The sequence below is a fragment of the Balaenoptera physalus genome, assembly GCF_965194825.1.
Source record: "Balaenoptera physalus genome assembly, chromosome: 2".
Classification (NCBI taxonomy): domain Eukaryota; kingdom Metazoa; phylum Chordata; class Mammalia; order Artiodactyla; family Balaenopteridae; genus Balaenoptera; species Balaenoptera physalus.
The window spans coordinates 111,117,093-111,139,945 of record NC_138883.1 but is presented as its reverse complement, the minus strand read 5'-3'; the positions used below and the strand labels follow the sequence as shown (position 1 = coordinate 111,139,945).

At 43.5% G+C, this 22,853-nt stretch overlaps 1 protein-coding gene across 5 annotated transcripts in view; it reads right to left on the bottom strand.

Moving 5' to 3' along the window:
• The window catches only part of DIS3L (DIS3 like exosome 3'-5' exoribonuclease), a 34,405-nt gene extending 15,743 nt beyond the window's left edge, over nucleotides 1–18,662 (bottom strand). For 2 of the 5 annotated variants that reach the window (XM_082445508.1, XM_082445509.1), the window contains exons 1-6: nucleotides 18,514–18,662; nucleotides 16,964–17,117; nucleotides 7,832–7,960; nucleotides 5,854–5,989; nucleotides 1,927–2,103; nucleotides 426–504 (exon numbers count right to left, since the gene is read on the bottom strand). In XM_082445508.1, the coding sequence (XP_082301634.1) occupies nucleotides 426–504; nucleotides 1,927–2,103; nucleotides 5,854–5,989; nucleotides 7,832–7,960; nucleotides 16,964–17,117; nucleotides 18,514–18,652 (814 nt within the window). In that variant the 5' untranslated portion in view covers nucleotides 18,653–18,662. The other 3 variants (XM_082445511.1, XM_082445510.1, XM_082445512.1) reach the window with 3 other exon arrangements.
• Nucleotides 18,663–22,853: the final 4,191 nt, after the last annotated feature.

Sequence of the window (22,853 nt, the reverse complement as noted above, 5' to 3'; positions counted from 1 at the left end):
GGCAGTACAGGGCAACATCTTAAAATCACAGCCTGCCTGCCTCGGCCTCAGGTTCAGCTCCACCGCGTACCAGGTGAGTGATCCTGGTGAAGTCACTTTGCCTCTCCGTATTTTAGTTTCTTCACGTGTAAAAGGGGGTAAACAATAATAATACCTACTTTAAGTGCTTACAACAGTATCTGATGTATAATAAGCACTCAATAAAATATTAGCTATTACCATTTTTTAGTTAGTACCATAAAATCAGAAATTATAGACAAAAAGCTAGGGAGGAAAAAAAACCAACCCAAGATCCCACACAGCCAGTGTAGGTAGGGATATTTGACATGGCACATATGATGTGACAATTTCAACTTTGCTTTCTTCAATGTGTAATATCAGAATAAAAAAGTGGTATGGAAATTTATGTAAGGTTTACACTGAACCTGAATCTTTACTGCTGGCTCCTTGAAGTCGAACAAAAGCTTCTATTTGTGCTCTGTGTTTGTTGACGCTCAGAGTTCCCTAAAATCAAAATAAAAATCAATGTGAAAAAGTTCTTTTCTGCTTGCTTTACCCTCCAAAAGGTACAGTTAAAAATTTTTATGAAAATATCCCCATTATATACTTATAAGGTTTGTGATCCCTTTCTTTAGCAATAATAACAATTCATCACCAAAGTTTATTTTCTCCAGAGAATGTACCATCATTTTGACATACTCTTAGCTATACCAAGTGTTGCAAATGCCAGGATTTATCTTACCTAAGTGATGAGCGGTCTTTAAAAAATCTTCTTCCTCAAAATATCCTCCCAGGAATGCTGTAAACTTCATTACCAATTGGAAGCATTAGCCTCTCCATAGATATACTCATTAAAACACCCACATTTTAGGGAAGGAGTTTACGGTGGTAGGCTCAACCTTCAGACTGCATAAAAATCGTCTGAGTTGCTGGTTAGAAAATGTAAAATTCGTGGTAGAACAGTTCTGTATCTTGATTGTGGTGGTGAATACACAAATCTATGCATGTGATAAAACTGTATGTGCACACAGAGACATACAAACACACACACACACACACACACACACACACACACACACACACACACGAGTGCATATAAAGCTGTTGAAATCTGAATAGCAATTTTATTTGATTGCTTCTCAAGACCCTGACAGCACCTGGGTCCTGGGTTTTGAGGGATCACAAAGGGGACCTTGAAAGAGGCAGGAAAATGGCAAAGGCATGAAGAAGCCAAATTTCAACAACTTTAAAATTTTGCCAAACCTCCAGACCTTGATTCAAAAATATATTCTTTCCCAGTAACAGGAGGCATTTAAAACCTACTTGTGTAATGTTCGGTATGTAACCTAATTAAGAACACTAGAGGGACTTCCCTGGTGGCGCAGTGGTTAAGAATCCGCCTGCCAATGCAGGGGACACGGGTTTGAGCCCTGGTCCAGGAAGATTCCACATGCCGCAGAGCAACTAAGCCTGTGTGCCACAGCTACTGAGCTTACGCTCTAGAGCCCACAAGCCACAACTACTGAGCCCACGTGCCACAACTACTGAAGCCCGTGTGCCTAGAGCCCGTGCTCTGCAACAAGAGAAGCCACCGCAATGAGAAGCCTGCGCAGGGCAATGAAGAGTAGCCCCCACTCGCCACAACTAGAGAAAGCCCACACACAGCAACAAAGACCCAGCGCAGCCAAAAATAAAATTAATTAATTAATTAAAAAAAAAAAAAAAAGAACAGTAGAGAGTAGCTCCAAACCGGAGGGCACTGTCTACAGAGGAGACTCCCACATCACCTTGAACATCGACAGCCCTGGCCTACTCAGGCCCGTCTCATGGACAGCCTTTGAAATCAGAGGCCTGTGACAGGAGGCAAGTAAAGAGAAGGAAACACACTGGCTGATCCTGGCGCCGATTCTCCATTACCACCCTCACCTGGATGTAGCGCCCAGACTTAATGCCGGCTTCTAACACTTCCAGGGGTAGATGTTCTGGGTACTCCTTCCCGTGGCTCTCTTGACTCTCATTCTCTCTTTCTCGTCGAGACTGAAGGATAGACTCACACAGCTCGTGGGCGGCCTTTAAATCAGGCCAAAAATTGTCCAGGTAACTCTGCATTTAATAAAGGCACAAGAGAAACATGGTCAGAAGATAATGATTCTGTTATAGCAGCATTACAAAAAATCCTGAACAGGAACTGCTGGCATGCAGTTTTGAAGAAGTGTTACATGAGCATTACCCTCCCGAGCCTCATGCCACCAGTTCATTTCTACCATCTCACTGATCCCTGCAGCCTTGCCAAAGGAACCCAGGGAGGCCGTTCCTACTGTGGAACGCTTCCACCTCCCTGATTACTCTGCACTTTCAAATCTCCCTCTCTCTCCACACACATGCATGTACGTGCACACGGCCGGGATGCCTGTCTTTACACGTATCTCACTGCTGCAGATAACGGCCCACAGTGAATGGAGAGGAAAAGCTCCTATGTGTGCACTGTCTCTTTTTTTTTCACCCTGAAATATCTGAAATTTATAAGAAACCTAAATAAGCAGGCAAAAAGTGGCAAGGAGTAAAGTGTAATAAGGAAGTGTCTCCCCTCCCCCAAGCCCCTGGCAATCTTGGATGAGCAGAGAAGGGGAAAGATGTTTCTGTTCTTTGGTGTTAGGCTTTCCAGCCTCATAAACTCCCCAAGGACTGTGTCTTCTTTTGTGACTATACAGATGTATTCACACTTTTCATGTGGGGACACTTGATGCTCTGTCAATGCGACAACCCAGTACAAAACATAATTCTGAAACAAGTGTCATGGTCCCCTCCAAGTAGAACATTATTGACTATTATTGCACTTCTTGGTGTAACTTTCAGAGAGGCCCTAGACAAGACACCAAGGCGACCACCCACAGGGGGCTGGTGTGGTGAGGCTGACTGTGCTCCATCTACTTCCTGTGTCCAGAATACAGGCCCTCGCACGGTGGACACTCACTAAAGAAAATCAAACTTATGGGCTTCCCTGGTGGCGCAGTGGTTGAGAGTCCGCCTGCCAACGCAGGGGACGCGGGTTCGAGCCCTGGTCTGGGAGGATCCCACATGCCACGGAGCAACTGGGCCCGTGAGCCACAACTACTGAGCCTGCGCGTCTGGAGCCTGTGCTCCGCAACAAGAGAGGCTGTGATGGTGAGAGGCCCACGCACTGCAATGAAGAGTGGCCCCTGCTCGCCGCAACTAGAGGAAGCCCTCTCACAGAAACTAAGACCCAACACAGCCATAAATAAATAAATAAATTTTAAAAAATCAAACTTATGTATGATTTTAACTCAACTTTAAGTCTAAAGTAGAGGCTGGCACATTCTCTTTTCTCAAACTAAAATGAAGTCAATTATTCTTATTGTCAACTCCAGCACTTCTCCCACTCATTTCAGGGTCTTGTTCAAACTGCTTCCTTCCTTTCTCTAGTCCTTCCGGAAGTTCTGTCTGTGCTAACATCACTGCAATTCTATGGTCACTAATCACTCATCAACTCCAAATTTTTGCCACTGCGAACCAACTCTTCAAGAGGGATTTATTGTCCTCACTCTTCCCCATCGACCTTCAAGTCGCCACAGAAAATTCTGGGCTTCCTGCTCATCTGAACTTCATAGCATCTCTTTTTTTCTGCTATCATACACCTCTATGAAGCCCTCGGTCACACAGGTTGCTTAGGAAATGCTATACAAAACCAAACTGTACGATGCTGCCAGACTACAGAGAAAAGTAATTTTCATAAAAAGTAGAAAAATGTAATTTTAGTCAACTGTCCTCTGCAGGAACAAGACATGATATATTGCAACAGAAAAAATAAGTGACACTGCCATTAATATCCAGCGCCCCTGGAATTCTCTGAACACATTTTTATAGCAGGGCAAGAAAATTCTATTGGCAAATCTTTAGCAATACATGCACATGGGAACCCTCATAGGATCTACAATTCAAAATCCAACTAGACTTTCTGTAAACTGACAGGGGTAATGGAGGGCCTTAGTCTAGTTTCTGAATCAAAAAACAATATCAACCACTGGAACCTGACTGACCAACTGGGTAGGCAGAAGAGACCAGTAATCTATTTTTTGTTTTTTTGTTTTGAGACCAGTAATCTATTTAGAAATTAACAGGCATCCTACTCTCTGAAAAGGTACCTAAGAAATAGGAGAACTGTGTCCTTAAGACAGCTCAAAAAACTGTCACCAATAATGCTGCCTCTGTCTGTTACATGTACACCAAGCTGGTCCAACAGCTTTCACATAAGTAGTATCACATATCACCCCTTCCTTTATCCCTACTGACCCCCACCCATGGTCACAAGTAGAGAAGAGTGAGGAACAGTGGACAAATAAGACTGGCCTTTAAAACTATGTTTTGGGAGAGGGTGTGGAGAAAGGGAACCCTCTTGCACTGTTGGTGGGAAAGTAAATTGATACAGCCACTATGGAGAACAGTATGGAGGTTCCTTAAAAAACTAAAAATAGAACTACCATACGACCCTGCAATCCCACTACTGGGCATATATCCTGAGAAAACCATAATTCAAAAAGAGTCATGTACCAAAATGTTCACTGCAGCTCTATTTACAATAGCCAGGATATGGAAGCAACCTAAGTGTCCATCGATAGATGAATGCATAAAGAAGATGTGGCACATATATACAATGGAATATTACTCAGCCATAAAAAGAAATGAAATGGAGGTATTTGTAGTGAGGTGGATGGAGTTAGAGTCTGTCATACAGAGTGAAGTAAGTCAGAAAGAGAAAAACAAATACCGTATGCTAACACATATATATGGAATCTAAAAAAGAAAATGGTTCTGATGAACCTAGGGGCAAGGACAGGAATAAAGACGCAGACGTAGAGAATGGACTTGAGGACACGGGGAGGGGAAAGGGTAAGCTGGGACGAAGTGAGAGAGTGGCATGGACTTATATACACTACCAAATGTAAAATAGATAGCTAGTGGGAAGCAGCCGCATAGCACAGGGAGATCAGCTCCATGCTTTGTGACCACCTAGAGGGGTGGGATAGGGAGGGTGGGAGGGAGCCGCAAGAGGGAGGGGATATGGGGATATATGTATACGTATAGCTGATTCACTTTGTTATAAAGCAGAAACTAACACACCATTGTAGAGCAATTATACTCCAATAAAGATGTTAAAAAACAAAACCTATGTCTTGTGTGTATTCAGAAAGACAGTCTGGGAGGCAGCATGGTGGTTCAGAGCGCTGGAGTCAGACTGCCTGGGCTCTAACCCACTTCCAGCACTTTCTCCCTGTGACTCTGGGCAAGTTGCTTAGCTTTTCTGTGCTTTAGCTTCCTCACCAATAAAATGGGGATTATAACACCTGCCTCATAGGGTTGTTGCAAGAATTAAATGAAATAATACACTCAGAACGGTGCCTGGCGTAGATCAACGCTGGGTATTATTCTTAGGTGGAACCATGTAGAATAGCCATTTTGTAAGTCAAAAACAACAGAATATTGGCAGTTTTATCAGATGCAACCTATCATCATCATATCATTACCACTAGTATTATTATTATAACTATAAACATGAGTTTACTATGAACCAGAGTTTATTGGGCTGCAGTCTTGGATACTGGAGGCCTTTCAGTCACAGGGAGTTTGCCCAAATTTGGCAAACTCAAGATTAATTAGTTGGAGAGTGATGAAGACATGGAACTTCTTAAAGTCTTCCTTCATTCTTTATTTTCCCTTTTCTGTACTGCCAAAGCCATCTAGAGCCTCATGGGCAGTACTTTGGAAATGAACACACGCAGACACACACACTCACGCACACACACATACTTATATAGACACACCAGCTGGAAATACCTTGAAGGAAATCACAAACACTCCTTCCGTTTCACTTCCATACTGCTGAATTGCCTCGTCATCTTCTGTCACCATAACGATTGGCATCCTGTCTTGGCAGTGGTGATAGTACCAAGTGGCTGCATTGTAGATGCTCCTAGAAAGCAAAAGGTACGTGAGCCCTCCTGAGGCAGGCAAACCCAAGCTCTTGTTCAGAACTTCACACCTGGCTTCTAATCTTTTATCCTTTGGTTTATATAGACAATCATTCATTCATTCATTCAACAAATACTTCCTGAGCGCCCATTATAAACATGCCCTGGGTTGGGTACACTGGGGGATACAGAGACGAATCAGCAAGTGCTTGACATCTCTTCTTCTCTAAGACATCCAACCACCACAGAAACCTCTTTCATTTCTTGATATGGCCTTGCAACCGTGAGGCTCTGCCACCTTTTAACACATTTTAAGTGGAGGGACGAGCCACACAGCACCACAGGGATGATAAGCTAAATTGTGAGAGGCTTAAAAGATGAAGAAACAAGTCTTTGGCTAAGAGAAAAACTAGGCTGCAAGTAGCTGAAGATCATAATCCAATAAAGACAAAATCCAATATGGCACCACCAATATGAAATGTCTGAAAATCTTCCTGAAAAGAATCTGAATTGGAAAATGGAGTCTAGGTCTGGGGACATGTATTCAAAAAAGGATCATGTGTCCAATGAAGTGGATCAACTCAGAGAGTCAATTTCTGTAGGCATCTGTTTCCCTTTCTGCAAATTAAGATGCTATGTAAGGTTCCTTTAGTTCTAGAATTTAAAAAAAAATTCACTAAGTACTGACTGTGTGCAAGGCTGTGTAGTTTAAGTGTGAGTACTCACATATGATCCAATCTAGGGAAAGATTTGCTTTCCCTTGCTGGTGGGAACTTGGGTTCTATTAAGGACTCAGTATATACCAGTGCTTATTTTGCTTTACAGAATTTAAATATTTAATGGCTATACAGACAAAGAATTATAAGAAAGAAGATGATGTAAATGTTTCATATGGATAAGCTATTTTAAAGCTTAAGGTCTCTTCTGCCTTCTACAGAAGACTGAAGCAGAGGCTATGGGTGCCTAGCACCTGTACCCTAAGCCCACCTCTGACTTTAGCTGCAGCTGGGTGGCAGTTCCATCCCTCATCAATGGCCCACTGACTGGAGTTAACACCCCTGGGGAATGGCCCTCAGCTAAAGGGGTAACTAACTAAATGCCCTCGCCTCCACCCTTGGAGGTGACTTCTGAGGCACACTCTACATGGCTTCTTAGAGGTTCCCAGAGGACTGAGCCTCAGTTTCCCTCAGCAGTAATACATCCTTTACTGCGTTCCCTCCTTCTCTGTGTCACTCTCCCCACTTCCCCACTCCTGCTTCTGGGAATTGCTTCTCACATAAACAACTCACCTCCAAAATCCTTGCTTCAGGTTCTGCTTTTAGGTGGATCTCAATTAGGACACCACACTGCCTAAAACAGCTTTACTAGAATTAACCTACCAGTTTCAGTTTAACAAGACTGGTTGGGATATTAAAGCAACCTATACCAGAAAAAGTGAGATGATTTTAGCTTAAAAGTAGGACGTGTCCCTGCCGCTCTCTCTTTCTCTCTCTCAAACACACACACACACACACACACACACACGCACACGCACGCACCCACTCACACAGCATTAAATCTATGTATGACTTTCGGATCACTGGAATGAATGATCCTACTAGCCTTTAGAGGTCTGGGGCAAACTTACTCTGGGCATCTATAGCTCCTTAATTACAATTTCTAAAATATATGTATTCAAATGACATATCTAGAATATTGACACATTAAGCATTTCAGTATTAACCACGGTTCCAGAAACATTGTTGGTTTGTCCCGCCATACTATTCAGATCAACTCCCAAATAACCAATGATGAAGAAATTAAAGAAGATGATCGTGTGAAAACCCAGCTATTCAGGGCCATACCTGCTCTGCCACTTCTCCATGGACTCCCCTCTTTCCCGAGGGAGATAGCAGGACTGCTGGAATTCATTAGCGAAGAGAACACAATCATGACGCGCATCCTTCAGGAGATTTCGCAATTTGTTATACTGTCTGTGACACAGAGGAGAAAAGTAAATCTAACCTAGCAGGTACTCATCTCCTGCCACCTCTTGCTAAGGTTCAGAAAAGATGAGGTATTTTAGAGCGGAAGATTGATTGTTTAAAACCTGAGAAACACTTATTTACATTGGCCTTAATGTGTGCAGCGCTCTTGGGCTGCTGTTTCTCCGTTTTGCCTGCTAGAATGTGCTGGAGCAGGGCCTCGTTAATTAGTTTGTGGATCAGTTAAACTCCTCTACTCCCCTCTCCCTTTCTGGCTATTTATTATGTAATTATACAACCCTGCCCCACACAGCCCCTTCGTCAAAGGCTCACAAAGGACATGAAGGCAAGCAGAGTTTAGTGCTTTATTTTTGTAACTCACTTTGTTCTGTAAATGGTACTAGACATTAATATGTTTTACTTTGTGCTGGCAGCCCTAGAAAAGAACATGTAAGGTAAGTTTAGGAATTTATCTGTGAACTTTATTGATGCAGCCACATCGTTTACATGAATGAAGGCTAGCTTCATCTATCAGACAACTAACAGAAAGTTTTAAGGTTTTTCCCCATCAGGAGATTTTTTTTTTTATGTTTTAAAATAATTATATTTAACACACAGTGTGAACAGGTAGCTCTATCAAACTAGGACATACAATTTTTCTAATCCCTTGTACAATGGAAGAGGGATGTTCAATTTTTATTTTTAACATCTTTAATGGAGTATAATTGCTTCACAATGGTGTGTTAGTTTCTGCTGTGTGACAAAGTGAATCAGCTATACATATACATATAACTCCATATCTCCTCCCTCTTGCATCTCCCTCCCACCCTCCCTATCCCACCCCTCTAGGTGGTCACAGAGCACCGAGCTGATCTCCCTGTGCTATGTGGCTGCCTCCCACTAGCTATCTATTTTACATTTGGTAGTGTATATATGTCCATGCCACTCTCTCACTTCGCCCCAGCCTACCCTTCCCCGTCCCCGTGTCCTCAAGTCCATTCTCTATGTCTGCATCTTTATTCCTGTCCTGCCCCTAGGTTTTTCAGAACCCATCAGGAGATCTTTCCAATAATCTTAGCCAAAGAAAATAAAATATGAAGTCTCATATGGGTCAGTTTCTAAGAAGGTGCTTTTCAATTGTCTAGATAATGTGAAATACATAATATTCACAATTATCTTAAAGGAAGTCAATTGTTTATTTAAAAATGGATTGATATTAAACCAGATGTTAAATTAACATAAAAATTATCCAAGGTAGATAACTGGCATTTAACATGATAACATTTGTGCCCTTCTGTTCCCACCTCCAGCCTGCCGCCACGGATTTTTAAAAATGAGTCTTTTCATTAAAGCAAAGGCAGAACTCTCTAACTTATCCTCTCTAAATAAATGCTAACTACCAATATCTGCGTCGTCTCAACACTTCATCAGAAAACAAGAAACACTGATTTTACTTTCTTAGTGATTCTAATTTTGAGCCACCTTAAAAAGAATCATCAAGTAACTACAACTTACAAAATGTCCTAATAAACAAAGGGATTCAGTTTCATTTCTGTGAATGGCAGCTTTCCTTAACAGAATTCCACTTGTGTAAATAAAAGCTGCCTCCCCACCCGCAGAAATGCCTAGAACACATTAAATTTGTAATTTTCCCACTTTCACAAAGATATACTTAAAATCATTTTTCAAAACCTCTTAGAATATGCATACAAGAGTCTCCATCACCGTGCTAACAGGGTCGTCCCTGCAGGAGGGTAAGGCAAGGACTTTCACTTTCTGCTTTACGCATTTCTGTCATGCATGAATTTTTTTAAATGAGCACTTTTTTGGTTAAGCAATAAAAGATTCTAGAAGAAGCTTTATAAACATCTGAAATTTATTATTTCAGAGAAAACACTGAAAAAATATTGCCTATTCTTCCTGATCTTTTCCAGTTTTTGCTCCCTTTATCCACACCCCCAATAAAGCACCTGAAACCAGTGCAGGTATTTGTTTACAAACTTCCTCCTCTGTGCTCCACTGAGTGCCCTCAGGGGACACACCTAGACATTCCCGATGCGGCCCTTCGTCTGCGTGGTCCTGCTCATGGTGAACGCAACACAACCATGCATTCCTCAAAAACAGTCAAAACTAGAACTACCATATGATCCAGCAATCCACTTCTGGGTATAGATCCCGAAGAACCGAAAGGAGGGTCTCAAAGAGATATTTGTACACCCACGTTCAGAGCAACATTATTCATATTAGCTAAAAGGTGGAAGCAGTCCAAGTGTCTGTCGGGGGATGGATGGATAAACAAAATGTGGTATATACATACCGTGGAATATTATTCAGCCTTAAAAGGGAGGTTCTGACATATCCTCAACACGGATGAACGTTGAAGACATTATGCTGAGTGAAATAAGCCAGTCAGTCGCAAAAGGACAAGTATCGTATATGAGTCCACTCATAGGAGTTTCTTTGAGTAGCTAAATACCTGGAGATAGAAAGGAGGACAGTGGTTGCCAGGGGTCTGGGGGAGGGGGAAATGGGGAATGAGTGTTTAATGGGTGTAGAGTTTCAGTTTGGGAAGATGAAAAAAGTTCTGGAGATGGGTTGCACAACAGTGTCAATGTACTCAATGCCATCAAATTGTACACTTAGATATGGTTAAAATGGTACATTTTATGTTATATATATTTTACCACAATTAAAAAAAAGCTATACTAATCGTTGTAACAAAATAAAACAAACAAAAAAATAGAACTACCCATTTCAGTGGGATGAGTGCCATGAAAGGAAAAGTGCACGGTGTGACGGGAACAAGGGAGGGACGAGGAAGGCACCCAGGAGGAGGCAACAGACCTGAAGGATGGGTAAGAGTTAGGTAGACAAAGGGCCCAAAGGAGGAGAGAGAGGGGACAGAAAGCTCAAGAAAGTAGACAGTAGGCTTCCTCCTTGTATCTCTAGTACTTAACCCATGGCAGTCGCTCAATAACTGTTTTCCAAAAGAATCCATGAACTCACAACCCTTTGTGACGACAGTGATCCAAATACGAGACAAAAGTGTCCTGGGACAAACTGAGACATTTTCAGAGCCCAGTTACTCCTTTGCTAGGCTTCACATACATCACTGCACTGGTCAGCACACCCGTACTTTAAACCTGGGGCTTCTCGAATCCTGTCCTCTCCAAATACTGACGCTCCACAAGCCAGACCCGGGGGGCTTTACCACCAAACGAAAGTAATGACAATCCTTGCCAATGTTTAGAAAAATATATCACTTAACAAAAAGAATTTTCTCAATTTTAAGTTTCACTCCCATATATTTTCCTTAGACTTTTAGTGCGTGCTTCCATTTGTCAGCTACCTATCAGCCGGATAAAACAAATGAACAAATGGCACAAGAATATTAATGGGGAAAGCAGGAAACAGTGAATCACTCTGAGTGTGACAGTCGGGTTTTCTTGTAGGCATGTGGGCTTACGGTTATAATTTAATAGTGCATCCATACAACACAGTCGTATTTTTTGCTAGTTAGGGTTGGCGGTGCATATGATGGAATTAGATATATGAGTATTCTGCGTGGAGCCAGCAAAGAACATCATGGTGCCTTGAACAAGTCTGGCCTGAGTGACAGGACAACAGTTCCAGATAGTCAAGTACAATAAAATTATCTGAAGTTTTAAAAATTCCAGGCTTACAGAAAAACCCTAGTTTCCCTGGTCTGGCTAAAGTGTTTTCGAAATCTCCATTATCTAAACATTTCAGACAATTTCTTAGGGGGACAGCAAAACTTACCTTCTCTAGATTGATTTTTTTTTTTTTTTTTTTACTATCTTTATTCAATGGTGATCTTACATGCAGATGCAACATCCCTTCCCCCTGCTGACTACACTCTCTGGGGATTAGAAGTGGGTGTCCCACAACCAGTGGCGAGAGGTACAAGGAAGTGAGTCCTGTACTCAATGTTGCATTTCTTCAGTTTTTGCAGAACCCAGGTAGGGTCTCCTAGACTTAAATTCAGAGGTCCTTGGGTTTTCTCCAAGAATTTCAAAAGTTTCTATTTCCATTTATATTAGGTGATAGTCTTAAAACATTTTTAATGGAGTATATTTTGGACCAGGCTTCAGGCTGCAATGCCATTTGGTGTCAGTGCCTGCCCTCTTGGAAGCCTCAAGACACCTCAAATTCACGACCTCCCACCCTCGACCTTCTCCAGTGTTCCCCCTCTTTATCCAGTTACATAAGCCAGAAACCTTAGTGTCATTCTTGACACCACCTTCTCCCTTAGCTCACTTATCTAAATCCATTACTAAGTCCTATAGATTAAAAAAAAAAAACCAAAACAGTGGGACTTCCCCAGTGGTCCAGTGGGTAAGACTCTGTGCTCCCAATGCAGGGGGCCCGGGTTTGATCCCTGGTCGGGGAACTAGATCCCGCAGGCATGCCCCAACTAAGAGTTCGCATGCCACAACTAAGACCCCGAGCAGCCAATATAAATAAATAAATAAACATTAAAAAAAAAACAACAGCTTTATTGAGATATGATTCACATACCATAAAATTCACCCTTTTAAGATGTAGAATTCAATGGTTTTTAGTGTAGTCACAGCATTACACAACCATCACCACTATCTAACTCCACTTTTGTCAGCCCCCAAAAGAAACTTATACCCATTAGGCAGTCACTCCCCATTCCCTCTGACCCTTAGCCCCTGGCAACCACTAACCTACTTTCTGTCTCTTGGATTTACCTATTCTGGGCATTTCATATACACAGAATCATACAATATATGATTTTTGTGTGTGTGTGTTGGGGGCTGGATTCTTTCACTTAGCATAATAATTTCAAGGTTCATCCAGGTTGTAGCATGTATCAGTACTTCATTCCTTGTTATGGCTGAATAATATTTCATTGTATGGTTAAACCACATTTTGTGTCACCATTATCAGTTGATGGACATTTGGGTTGTTTCCATTTTTGGCTATTATGAATGGAGCTGTTATGAACAAACATTCACACACAAGTTTTTGTGTGGACATATTTTCAACTCGCTTTGTTAAATACTTAGGAAGTTCTATGGATCTTACCTACTAAACAGCTTTTAGAAATGTCTATTTCTCTCTCCATCTCTAAGCTACCAACATCTCCCATGTGAACTAAAGCAAGTGCCTCCTCTTCTTTTCTCCAAGCCTCTTCTCCACTAGCCTAGTAATCCTTTAAAAACAGGAATCTGATCATGTTATCCCCCCTACTTAAAACGCTTCACCACGTCCCTGAGGCCCACAGGGGCCTACCTTAGTCCAATCCAGGGCTCTCTCCTCCCTCATTCTCCACGTTCTCTCACCCCATGGCCTTGCACAGCAGTTTCCTTGCCTGGAAAGCTTTTCTCCTTTCTTTGCCTGGTTTCCTCACACCCATCCCTTAGAGCTCAGCACACGCATCTCACTCAGGAAAGCCTTTCCTCCCTGCCTAGTCTGGGCTCTCCTGAGCCCAGCACCCCTCCCTCAGCGTGCCTGTCACAGCTCACTTCTCCATCTGTTTCTCTGGTTATCGATTACTGACTGTCTCCTGCTCAAGAGTGTGTCTGCTTTTGCTCACCACTGTATTCTCAGTGCTAGCACAGTTTCTGGCACATAGAGCCTCTCAATAAATATGTGTAGATGAACACCTGAACACATGATTGAAAGCAGTGGACAGGTCAGCCTTACAGGGATATCACATGAGCCCTCAGTAAATAAGCACTTGAGGATTGTTAGATAGCAGAATGTGTGATTACCCTGATCAAAAACTTGACATTTTTCATACTGTTTTGTACAATATACTTATGAGGACAGGTATTTTTCTGCATTGATATTATTGAAATCAAAGTACAAAATCATATTAAATATAGAGCTTATGCCTGTAGCCATAGAGGCTGTGTCTTTCTAGTATTAAATCCAACTCTGGGGCTTCCCTGGTGGTGCAGTGGTTGAGAGTCCGCCTGCCAATGCAGGGGACACGGGTTCGAGTCCTGGTCTGGGAAGATCCCACATGCCGCGGAGCAACTGGGCCCGTGAACCACAACTACTGAGCCTGCGCGTCTGGAGTCTGTGCTCGGCAACAAGAGAGGCCACGATAGTGAGAGGCCCACGCACCGCGATGAAGAGTGGCCCCCGCTCGCCGCAACTAGAGAAAGCCCTCGCACAGAAACGAAGACCCAACACAGCCATAAATAAATAAATAAATAAATAAATTTAAAATTACCTTTCTCTTCTTTAAAAAAAAAAAAAAACCCAACTCTGGTGATTTCATGTCAGTAAAATAATGTCATTGGTCACATTAAATTAATATTCATTTGTAGCCTTGCCTTGTTTAGTTTGAAGGTCTGATTTGGGTTTAGGGTTGCATTAAGTACTTAGGTATGAGGGTTTATGCCTAGATTTATGTTGAAACATATTTAAGTAACAATACAATAAATTAATTTAAATTAACACTGGGTATCCATGAGAATTTTTTTCTTTTAGAAACAAAGTCGACTACCTTACTCATGTTGAGTAACACTGATGTAGGATGGGGATCATGTTGACCTCTTAGATCCTCTCCAACTATAATATTTTGATTCCAGTCTTACGTTATGTACTAAGAAACTGAGATTCAAGCTATACAGAAGGCATTCAGGAGGAGGTCAAAAGGAGAAAGCAAGGCATCCTTCTACCAGACACTAGACCAGACTAGGTATTTTCACCTGACAAACCTTTCCTAAGTAATAATATTCTTAAAAGCATATAAAATAGAATGAATTATTTACCAGCATCTCAAAAATCTCTGAGGAAGAACTGAAAAACAAAATATTTTCCAACATTAAATGAAGCAAGGCACCAGAGAGCCTCTGCTAGGCCACCTTTGGTTAAATACAAAAACTCAAATGACTTATGCATAACACTTATGAAGGCCAAATTAATCAAGCAAATCTCCTGGATCTTACATATTGAATGACTATCATCAACTTTAAAGTTAGCTTTTAATATATGACACTTTCCAGGGCTTAGGTAATTGTGGTCCTTTAGCTGTTTCAACCTGAATACACCTGCTGGTCGCTTAACAGGTAAAGAAAGCACAAAGTCCCAAACTTGCTGATTCCTTTTCCTGCCTCTTGTTCCTCTTCATCAATCATGTTCATTTCCCTGCATTAAGACCAGTCTCAAACCTATTTCCTTCGGAGGGCTTTTTAAATCCCCACACCCCATGTTTACTTCTGCACTTTGCATAGTCCACATTAAATTATCTTACATGTCCCCAAGGATGTCATAATTACCTTCTTTTTTTTTTTTTTTAAGATTTATTGATTGACTGATTGATTGCTATGTTGGGTCTTCGTTTCTGTGCTAGGGCTTTCTCTAGTTGTGGCAAGTGAGGGCCACTCTTCATCGCGGTGCGCGGGCCTCTCACTATCGTGGCCTCTCTTGTTGCGGAGCACAGGCTCCAGACGCACAGGCTCAGTAGTTGTGGCTCACAGGCCTAGTTGCTCCGCGGCATGTGGGATCTTCCCAGACCAGGGCTCGAACCCATGTCCCCTGCATTACCAGGCAGATTCTCAACCGCTGTGCCACCAGGAAAGCCCCCATAATTACCTTCTTGCTTCTTGCATTTAATCCCAACAAGACAACAAGTTTGTTGAGAGAGGGAACAAGACTTCTTTTTGTATTCCAGAAGGCCTGGAACTAGGAACTCAAAAAGTACTCACCAATGGCAAAACCAGAGTATTATCCTGTGGGCCTGTTCCATAATTCCTCAGCTTTTGTCTTCACATTTAGTGCATACAGAGACACGGTAAAGCAATGGAAAGCCAATCGTTTTTCATCAAGTTAACTACTTTTGAAATGTTCAGGAAAAAAGACATTTAAATTCCAATTCTTTGCTTTTGAATGTCCCAGGAATTGGTTTTTAAAACAATCCTTAATATTAAAAATATTTTAGAAAACAAAAGTTGAAAAGGCTCGGCAGTGTGTTAGCAACCCACATGATAACAACAAATTGATTTTAGTAGCAGAAATTGAAATACGACACCTGGAGCAGCATTTAAACCTGGATGTGTATAAACATCTATATCTTTGTGTCTGAACAAAATCAACTTCAAGCTCATATAAAAATATTCTATCTGAAAAACCTGCACACAACCTAGTTAATGCATATTTTTTTGAACTGAGCATATAATAAGGACAACTTATCATTTTCATATACAAATAAACACACTTCATCTTTTACTACCAAGGTCTGAAGAAACCACAACATTTGAAAAAGAATAAACACATAATTTCTGCTTAACTTGTGCTGTTAAGAGGTTGGGTATATAATTCTAATATGCTGTTTCCATACAGTCTTCAAGTTCAAATCACAAATCTTTTCCCAATGTAAAGAAAGCAAAACCATTTATAGAGTATTTGTTTAAAAGGTGAACAACTGTTCTTCATTTAGGTACAAGGCAAGCATTTTAGACTGATTTCAATCAGAAATTCTTTGTTTAGCAAATATAATTCCTATGGTTGGTGGTTATACTAGTAATCTAAAAATAAAACAAGTTAATTCTGGTTTCATTGAATAAATCACCACAAGTACAGTTTGCCTCCACAATAAAGGAGCCTCAAATTTTAAAATACTTTCTTTTTCCCAAGGGGAAAAAATGTAAGTTTCTTAAACAATATATCTATAAATAAGAAGATTAAATAACATGCAGTCTTCAACATGATATAGGCAATAGCTCTGCTACTATAAAAATGCAAACCAAAAGCCAAGAATCTTAAATACCCACATCCTGGGACACTGCAGTTTATTGATCTACAGTCAGATCTTTTGGCCAGGTGTTGAAGCAGAAATATAAAATAATGTTACTGCATTCCTCACTGGCAAAGAGAATGCCAAATTAGCTCCAACAGTCCTTTCCGACGAAAATAATGAATTCCTCCCCTTTCTCTCCAACAAGGAACCTTTTCTAAGGGTGGGAAAAAAAAATCCGCACCATAAATAAATAAATAATGCAAAACAGATACCTCCGGCCTCTCTGATGCTGCACAGCTTGACAAGCCGTTTGCATGAAAATAATTCCCTTCAATTCAGGAAACTCAAGGATCTCGAGGTAATCTTGAACGACTTTCCAGTCTGGGATCATGTAATGAGTCACGTCACTAGACAAGAGTTTCCCATCTGAAGCATAATTCAAAACAGAAGAGATTAGACAACGTTTGCAAACTTAGTTTAATATGATTTCAATGTCACGGTGCCCCAGTGTGCAGGACAACTTCCAATCTTAACTACACTGTGAAGTTTTTAAAAGACAAGACAAATCTACTTTGGTAGAGGCCCAACGTTCAGGTAAATTCAGCACCTTCATTTTTCTGAAGCTGTGATAATAAAAGCTCAACGTGGTTTATGGTGTTGCCAGTAGTGTAGAAGATGACGGATTTTTTAAAAAAACACAAAAACAAGCAAATCCTCAGCACAACTTAACTATATATTGTTAACCCATTGACCTACACTCACATTCCAATAGGGCTCCCCAAATACACATGTTAACCACTTGGTTAAGCCCAGCCGTTTCAAGTCAGTTGTGTCTCAAGCTTGTGAACGTGTTCAAAAGTCTCCAAGGGCCAAAAAGACTGAATTGACTAAAAAGATGCGCAGTGCAAGCAGGGGCGGTGGTGGCATTTCCACCTAGCCCGCGTCTCGGAGCTGGTTAGTCAAGCTGTAATTGAAATGTTCACCTTAACCGTAAGCTGAGGATCCCAAATATTCGCTGAAAAGGACCACCACGCTCCTCTCCCACCATAGGGAAGAGAACCAGTAACCTCCATCGTTAAGTCGGCCACCCCAGCAGCCTAGAAATCAAGTGGAGGAAGGTGTAGTGGGCAGCCGACCCAAATCCAATTTCCCCATGACCTTCCTGTACAATGAGGGCCGAGATGATCCACAAATCCTAGTCAAGAGGGCTCTCCACTGGATAAATGTCTGAGGCCTCGGGGCTGGCAGGGAGCAAAGCAAAAAAATGTACAACGAGGAGCGGCAGAGCGTCAGCTCCGCGCGCCCGGCTCGCACTGCAGGGCCCACAGCTCGGGTCCTCCGGATTTCACCGCGGCGAGCCTGGGGGCAGGACGCTCCAGCGCCCACAGGCCCCTCGGAAAGCCCCAAACGCCGGCCTCTGCGCTGCGGGGGCGCCTGCCTCTCGGCCCTTCCGTTTTCCCGGGCAGAGCAGTCGGAAGTCGGTGTAGAGCGACAGCGGAGCCGTGGCCCAGCTCTCTGCGGCTCGGAAGCCGCCGGCCCCTCGCGCCCGACCTGCAGCCGGGCCGGAGGTGATGTCTGGAGGCCGGCGGAGGCCCGGGGGCCTCGGACTCGGCGCCACCACGGCCTCGCGCTCCGCCTCTGGGACGCGCCCTTCCGCCTCACGGCCGACGCTCTACCCCGGCGCCCCGCGCCGCCGCTCTACCCCGGCCCCGCCGCCCTGACGCCTGCCCGGTCTCGGCCCCCCGGCGATCCCGCCCGGGCCGCCCCGCTCCCGCCGGTCCTCGTCTGCCCACCCTCCCCAGCCTCCACCCCGTGCCCTCACCGTTGCGGCAGACGGCGGGCTGCGGGCAGAGCGGGCTGTTGCAGGGCACGCTGGGCCGCAGGTAATGCTCCCGCACGATCCGCAGCGTCCGGCCCTGGAAGGTCCTCAGGAGCATCACCTTCTCCCGCTTCTGCAGCATGCTGGCGGCGCTCCCCAGTCAGAGCTCCGGGCCCCGCGAGGCCGCCCGGAGCAAGCGGCTGGGAAGCGGCGGGCTCAGCGCGGCGCGGGCGGAGGCGAGGCCGAGGCTTCGGGCCCGCCCCCTCGGCCTGGTCTCCGCGGAGCTCCCGGCCGGTGGGACCTCCTGGCGGCGGCTTGAGCGCTCCGGGCTCCGCACCGAAACCGCTGTAACGGCCCGCGTCCCGGGGTTGAGAGCAGCAGGAGGCCCGCGGTGTGGGCGCTGTAGCCGGTCCCACAGTCTCCCCCCAACCCCGCCTCAGTTTCTCCCCTCCCTACAATTGCCTGGAGGTGGAATTGCCTCGGAGGGGTGGAAACCACGCAAAAGACTTAAGGGAGACAACCATAATAACAGGTCTTCCTCCGCTTACCGACGGGGTTACGTCCTGATAAACCCATCTAAGTTGAAAATTTATTTAACACAGCTAACCTACCCTACATCACAGCTTAACCCAGCCTACCTTAAACCTGCTCAGAACACTTACATTGGTCTACAATTGGGCAGAATCATCTAACACAAAGCCTATTTTATGACAGTGTTGAGTATCTCGTAATTTTTTGAACACTGTACTGAAAGTGAAAAACAGAATGGTTGCAAGTGTATCGGTTGTTTACCCTGTGCTGTCTGGGAGCTGGGACTTGCTCCCCTCTTCAGCATCACGGGAGAGTAACGCTAGACCGGAAAAGATAAAAATTCCAGGTGGGTATCACTTTCACACCATGGCAAAGTCCAAAAATTGTAAGTGGAACCATGGGAAGTCGGAACCGTCTGTACATGGAAACTAGTTTAAAGTCTTGCGAAGATTTGGTGCAACTCTAAAGGATTATTGTACTTTGTTTCTACCCCCAGGTCCATATGGGAATGAGGCTGCCTTATTAATATGGATAATTATTAGTGTTTCGTATTAATATAGACAATTATTAGTATGTTCTGTTTGTTGCTCTTGCTATCACTGAAAGAGCTAAAAGAGCCAGCAAACAAGCCAGCACCCCTGCCAGCCCAACATTTTTTCCCCTCTAAAAAGCCGTATTTATTTTTAATTTCTTGTATTTTTAATCCATATAAAAATTCAAACAGTGCAGAGAAAATGGAAACTAATCTCTTCCTTTGAGGTAAACATTATCTATTCAACCTCAACATGATGGCATTTACAGCCTCTGGCAAAGGAATTTTCCTTTCAATTTGATAGAGACTAACACACAGTCTCTTCTGAGATCATACTCTTGGCTGGATGGAAGCCACCGGTCCTCCAAGCTCTCAACAAAGACTTTTGAGCTGCACCAGGAGCTTTACAAAGAAGTGTCACATTTAATTTCCACAACAAGTCAATGGAGTCAGGCACTATTATCCCCGTTTTACAGACGATGAAACAGGATTACAGAGGTTAAGTGTCCAAGATTACACAGTTATTAAATGATGGAATCAATATTCAAGCCAGAATCTGGCTGAATCCAAAACAGTCTCTTCACTAATTACCATGCTATTCACAGATGAATAAAATATAGCTCTTGTATCTTAGGAGTTTATAGTCAACTTGTTGAGCTATAGTTAAGGAAGCTCAACCAGCTGGTTGGGAACATTGGCGCTTCCTGTTATGCTAAAGTGAGCAGAACTAGAGTATCCTGTATGATCACTTACTCTAGGGGAACATATTAAAAAGTCATGTTCCCTCACTCATTGCATTTTTAAAAATATAAATTTATTTATTTTTGGCTGCGTTGGGTCTTCGTTGCTGCATGTGGGCTTTCTCTGATTGTGGCGAGTGGGGGCTACTCTTTGTTGCAGTGCACGGGCTTCTCATTGCGGTGGCTTCTCGTTGCGGAGCTTGGGCTCTAGGTGCATGGGCTTCAGTAATTGCAGCACACGGGCTCAGTAGTTGTGGCTCGCGGGCTCTAGAGCGCAGGCTCAGTAGTTGTGGAGCACAGACTTAGTTGCTCCGTGGCATGTGGTATCTTCCTGGTCCAGGGATCGAACCCGCGTCCCCTGCATTGGCAGGCAGATTCTTAACCACTGGGCCACCAGGGAACTCCCCTCACTGCATTTTAATGTCAAGTTATCTGCAGTGTGGGACGATACGAGTGAGATCTGAGACAGAATTGCACAAGTTAGGTGAACATTACAGGGCTGGTCCACAGACCAGAGCACTAGGGGGGCCCATAAGGCAACCAACAGTGCAGGAGGTCAGTTCTAGAGATCCCAGAGGACAGACAAACAACAGGATTTGACCCCTACATAAAAATGCTTCTAACAGCTGCCCATGATTCCCTCCAAAGCTCTCCCATTTTCATTTTTCTTTTGCTTCTGATTACATGTCTTCAACATCTCTCTTTAGCATTTCGTAACTTTAAACTTTCTCTAAATTGGGACTAATGATCTTTTAAGGTAGAGAGTATGTCTGGGGCTCTGTTGAAGGTTGATGTTATCAGTATTTAAAATAATCCAAGGCCCATCAAGCACTTCTTTTGCTTGCATGGCAGCAATAATGTACAAATTATGTTCTTAAAAGCATGCTCCCTTTGTTCTTGGGGCTGATGATCTAAAATGGTCAAGAATGCCTTTTTGTTGATTTGTTTGTAGATACAAATATGTTTCTCTATCAGTCAGAATAAACTAGGTTATGCTGCAGTAATATACAACTTCAAAAATACCAGTGACTTAAAACAAGATGTTGCGTGGGTACCTGTAGGATCCATTCTGTATTCTTTCTCCAGGGCCCAGGCTAACGGAGCCAGTCCTCACTGGAACACTCTTTGCTGTTCATTGGCAGAGGGAAGGGAGCCCTCGAGACAGCCTATGCTGGCAATTAAAAGCTCAGTCCAGAAGTGGTACATGTTGCTTCTGCCTATTGGCCAGAACTAGTCACATGACTAGTCACTGGTGACTCCTTGTCTGTCCTTAACTCAGACCCCTTAGCCCTAAGTCAGTTGGCTCTACCATCACCTCAGCGCTTGTACCTATGAATACTCCAGCTCGGCCCACTCTGGTCTCACCTCTTTTTACAGTGGTGGTCTACATGTGATTTCTTGTGGCAGAGACTGGCTCTCTGTTAACCAAATCCATGTCCTTTTTTCCTCTGGGCACAGGTGAAGCACATTTCCCAGCCTCTCTTGCACATAGATAGGTGTGGCCACAGAATGGAATGGCACCCTTTCCAGGCCTGACCCTTAAAAACCTCCCATGGATATTGCTCTTTCCTGTTCCTGAATGGATGCCAAAGCCCAGGGGATCTTGGAAGCCTGCATGTTAGACAGCACACACACCAACCCCTCGCACCAACTGTGCAGTTCTTCAGGGAACTGTTCATAGTTCCCTGAAGAACTGTGCAGAGCACAGCCCTGCCTTGCCTACCCAGGAGCATCCACAGGGGTCGCTTGCAGGGGAGAAATAAACTTCTCTTAGAGCAGCTGGTGTTGCCCTAACGAATACACGCCCACTTTACAAAGGAGATTAAGGAACTTGCCGAAGACTTGCCTGTTTGTTTAAAAACTCCTCACTGGATATTAAAAGTCCTGATGAAACTGCTTCAGGATTCTCCAGCAGTTCTAAATTTCAGTGCCACACTGGGAAGGATGCTTGGTGGCCTGCTTCCTTTGCAGTTTTCCCTTTCCTTGTCAATCTGAGCGCAGATGGACAACCTGGTGCCCAGATAGCATAATGCTGTGGCAGCTTGTAGTGCTCTCTTGCTGGTGGAGATCTCTGACTGTGGTCCGGTTTACCTGGTGCCTGACTGCAGTCTCCTTCAGGCTGAACACCAGCGTGTTTCTGCTGCAGGAGTTTGTAGTGTTTGCCTGCCTTTTTTGCAGAGGCACCCTGGGAGTGCAGACATCAGCAACCACTGGATTATAATCAAAAGGACTCATCCAGGTGTTAGCCCAGAGAGGGTGGGGCACCTTTACAAAGAGCTAAGAGGGCAGGGAGGTTAAGTATATAAAAGGAATTCTGGACGGTGAGCTCCAAAGGCTAGAGGGGATTACTGAAGCAGGCTTTGAAATATTCTGTCTTTATTTATTAACCTGCTTGTTGCAACACATTCCAACAATTCTGAAGGACGCCAAATAAAAACGAAGTTCTGCTTGCACGCAAAGTCTACTTCTCCCAAGTAATTTACCATTGTTGATATCTGATATGCATCCTAGAAGTCTTTAAATAGAACGCAAAGTTTGCA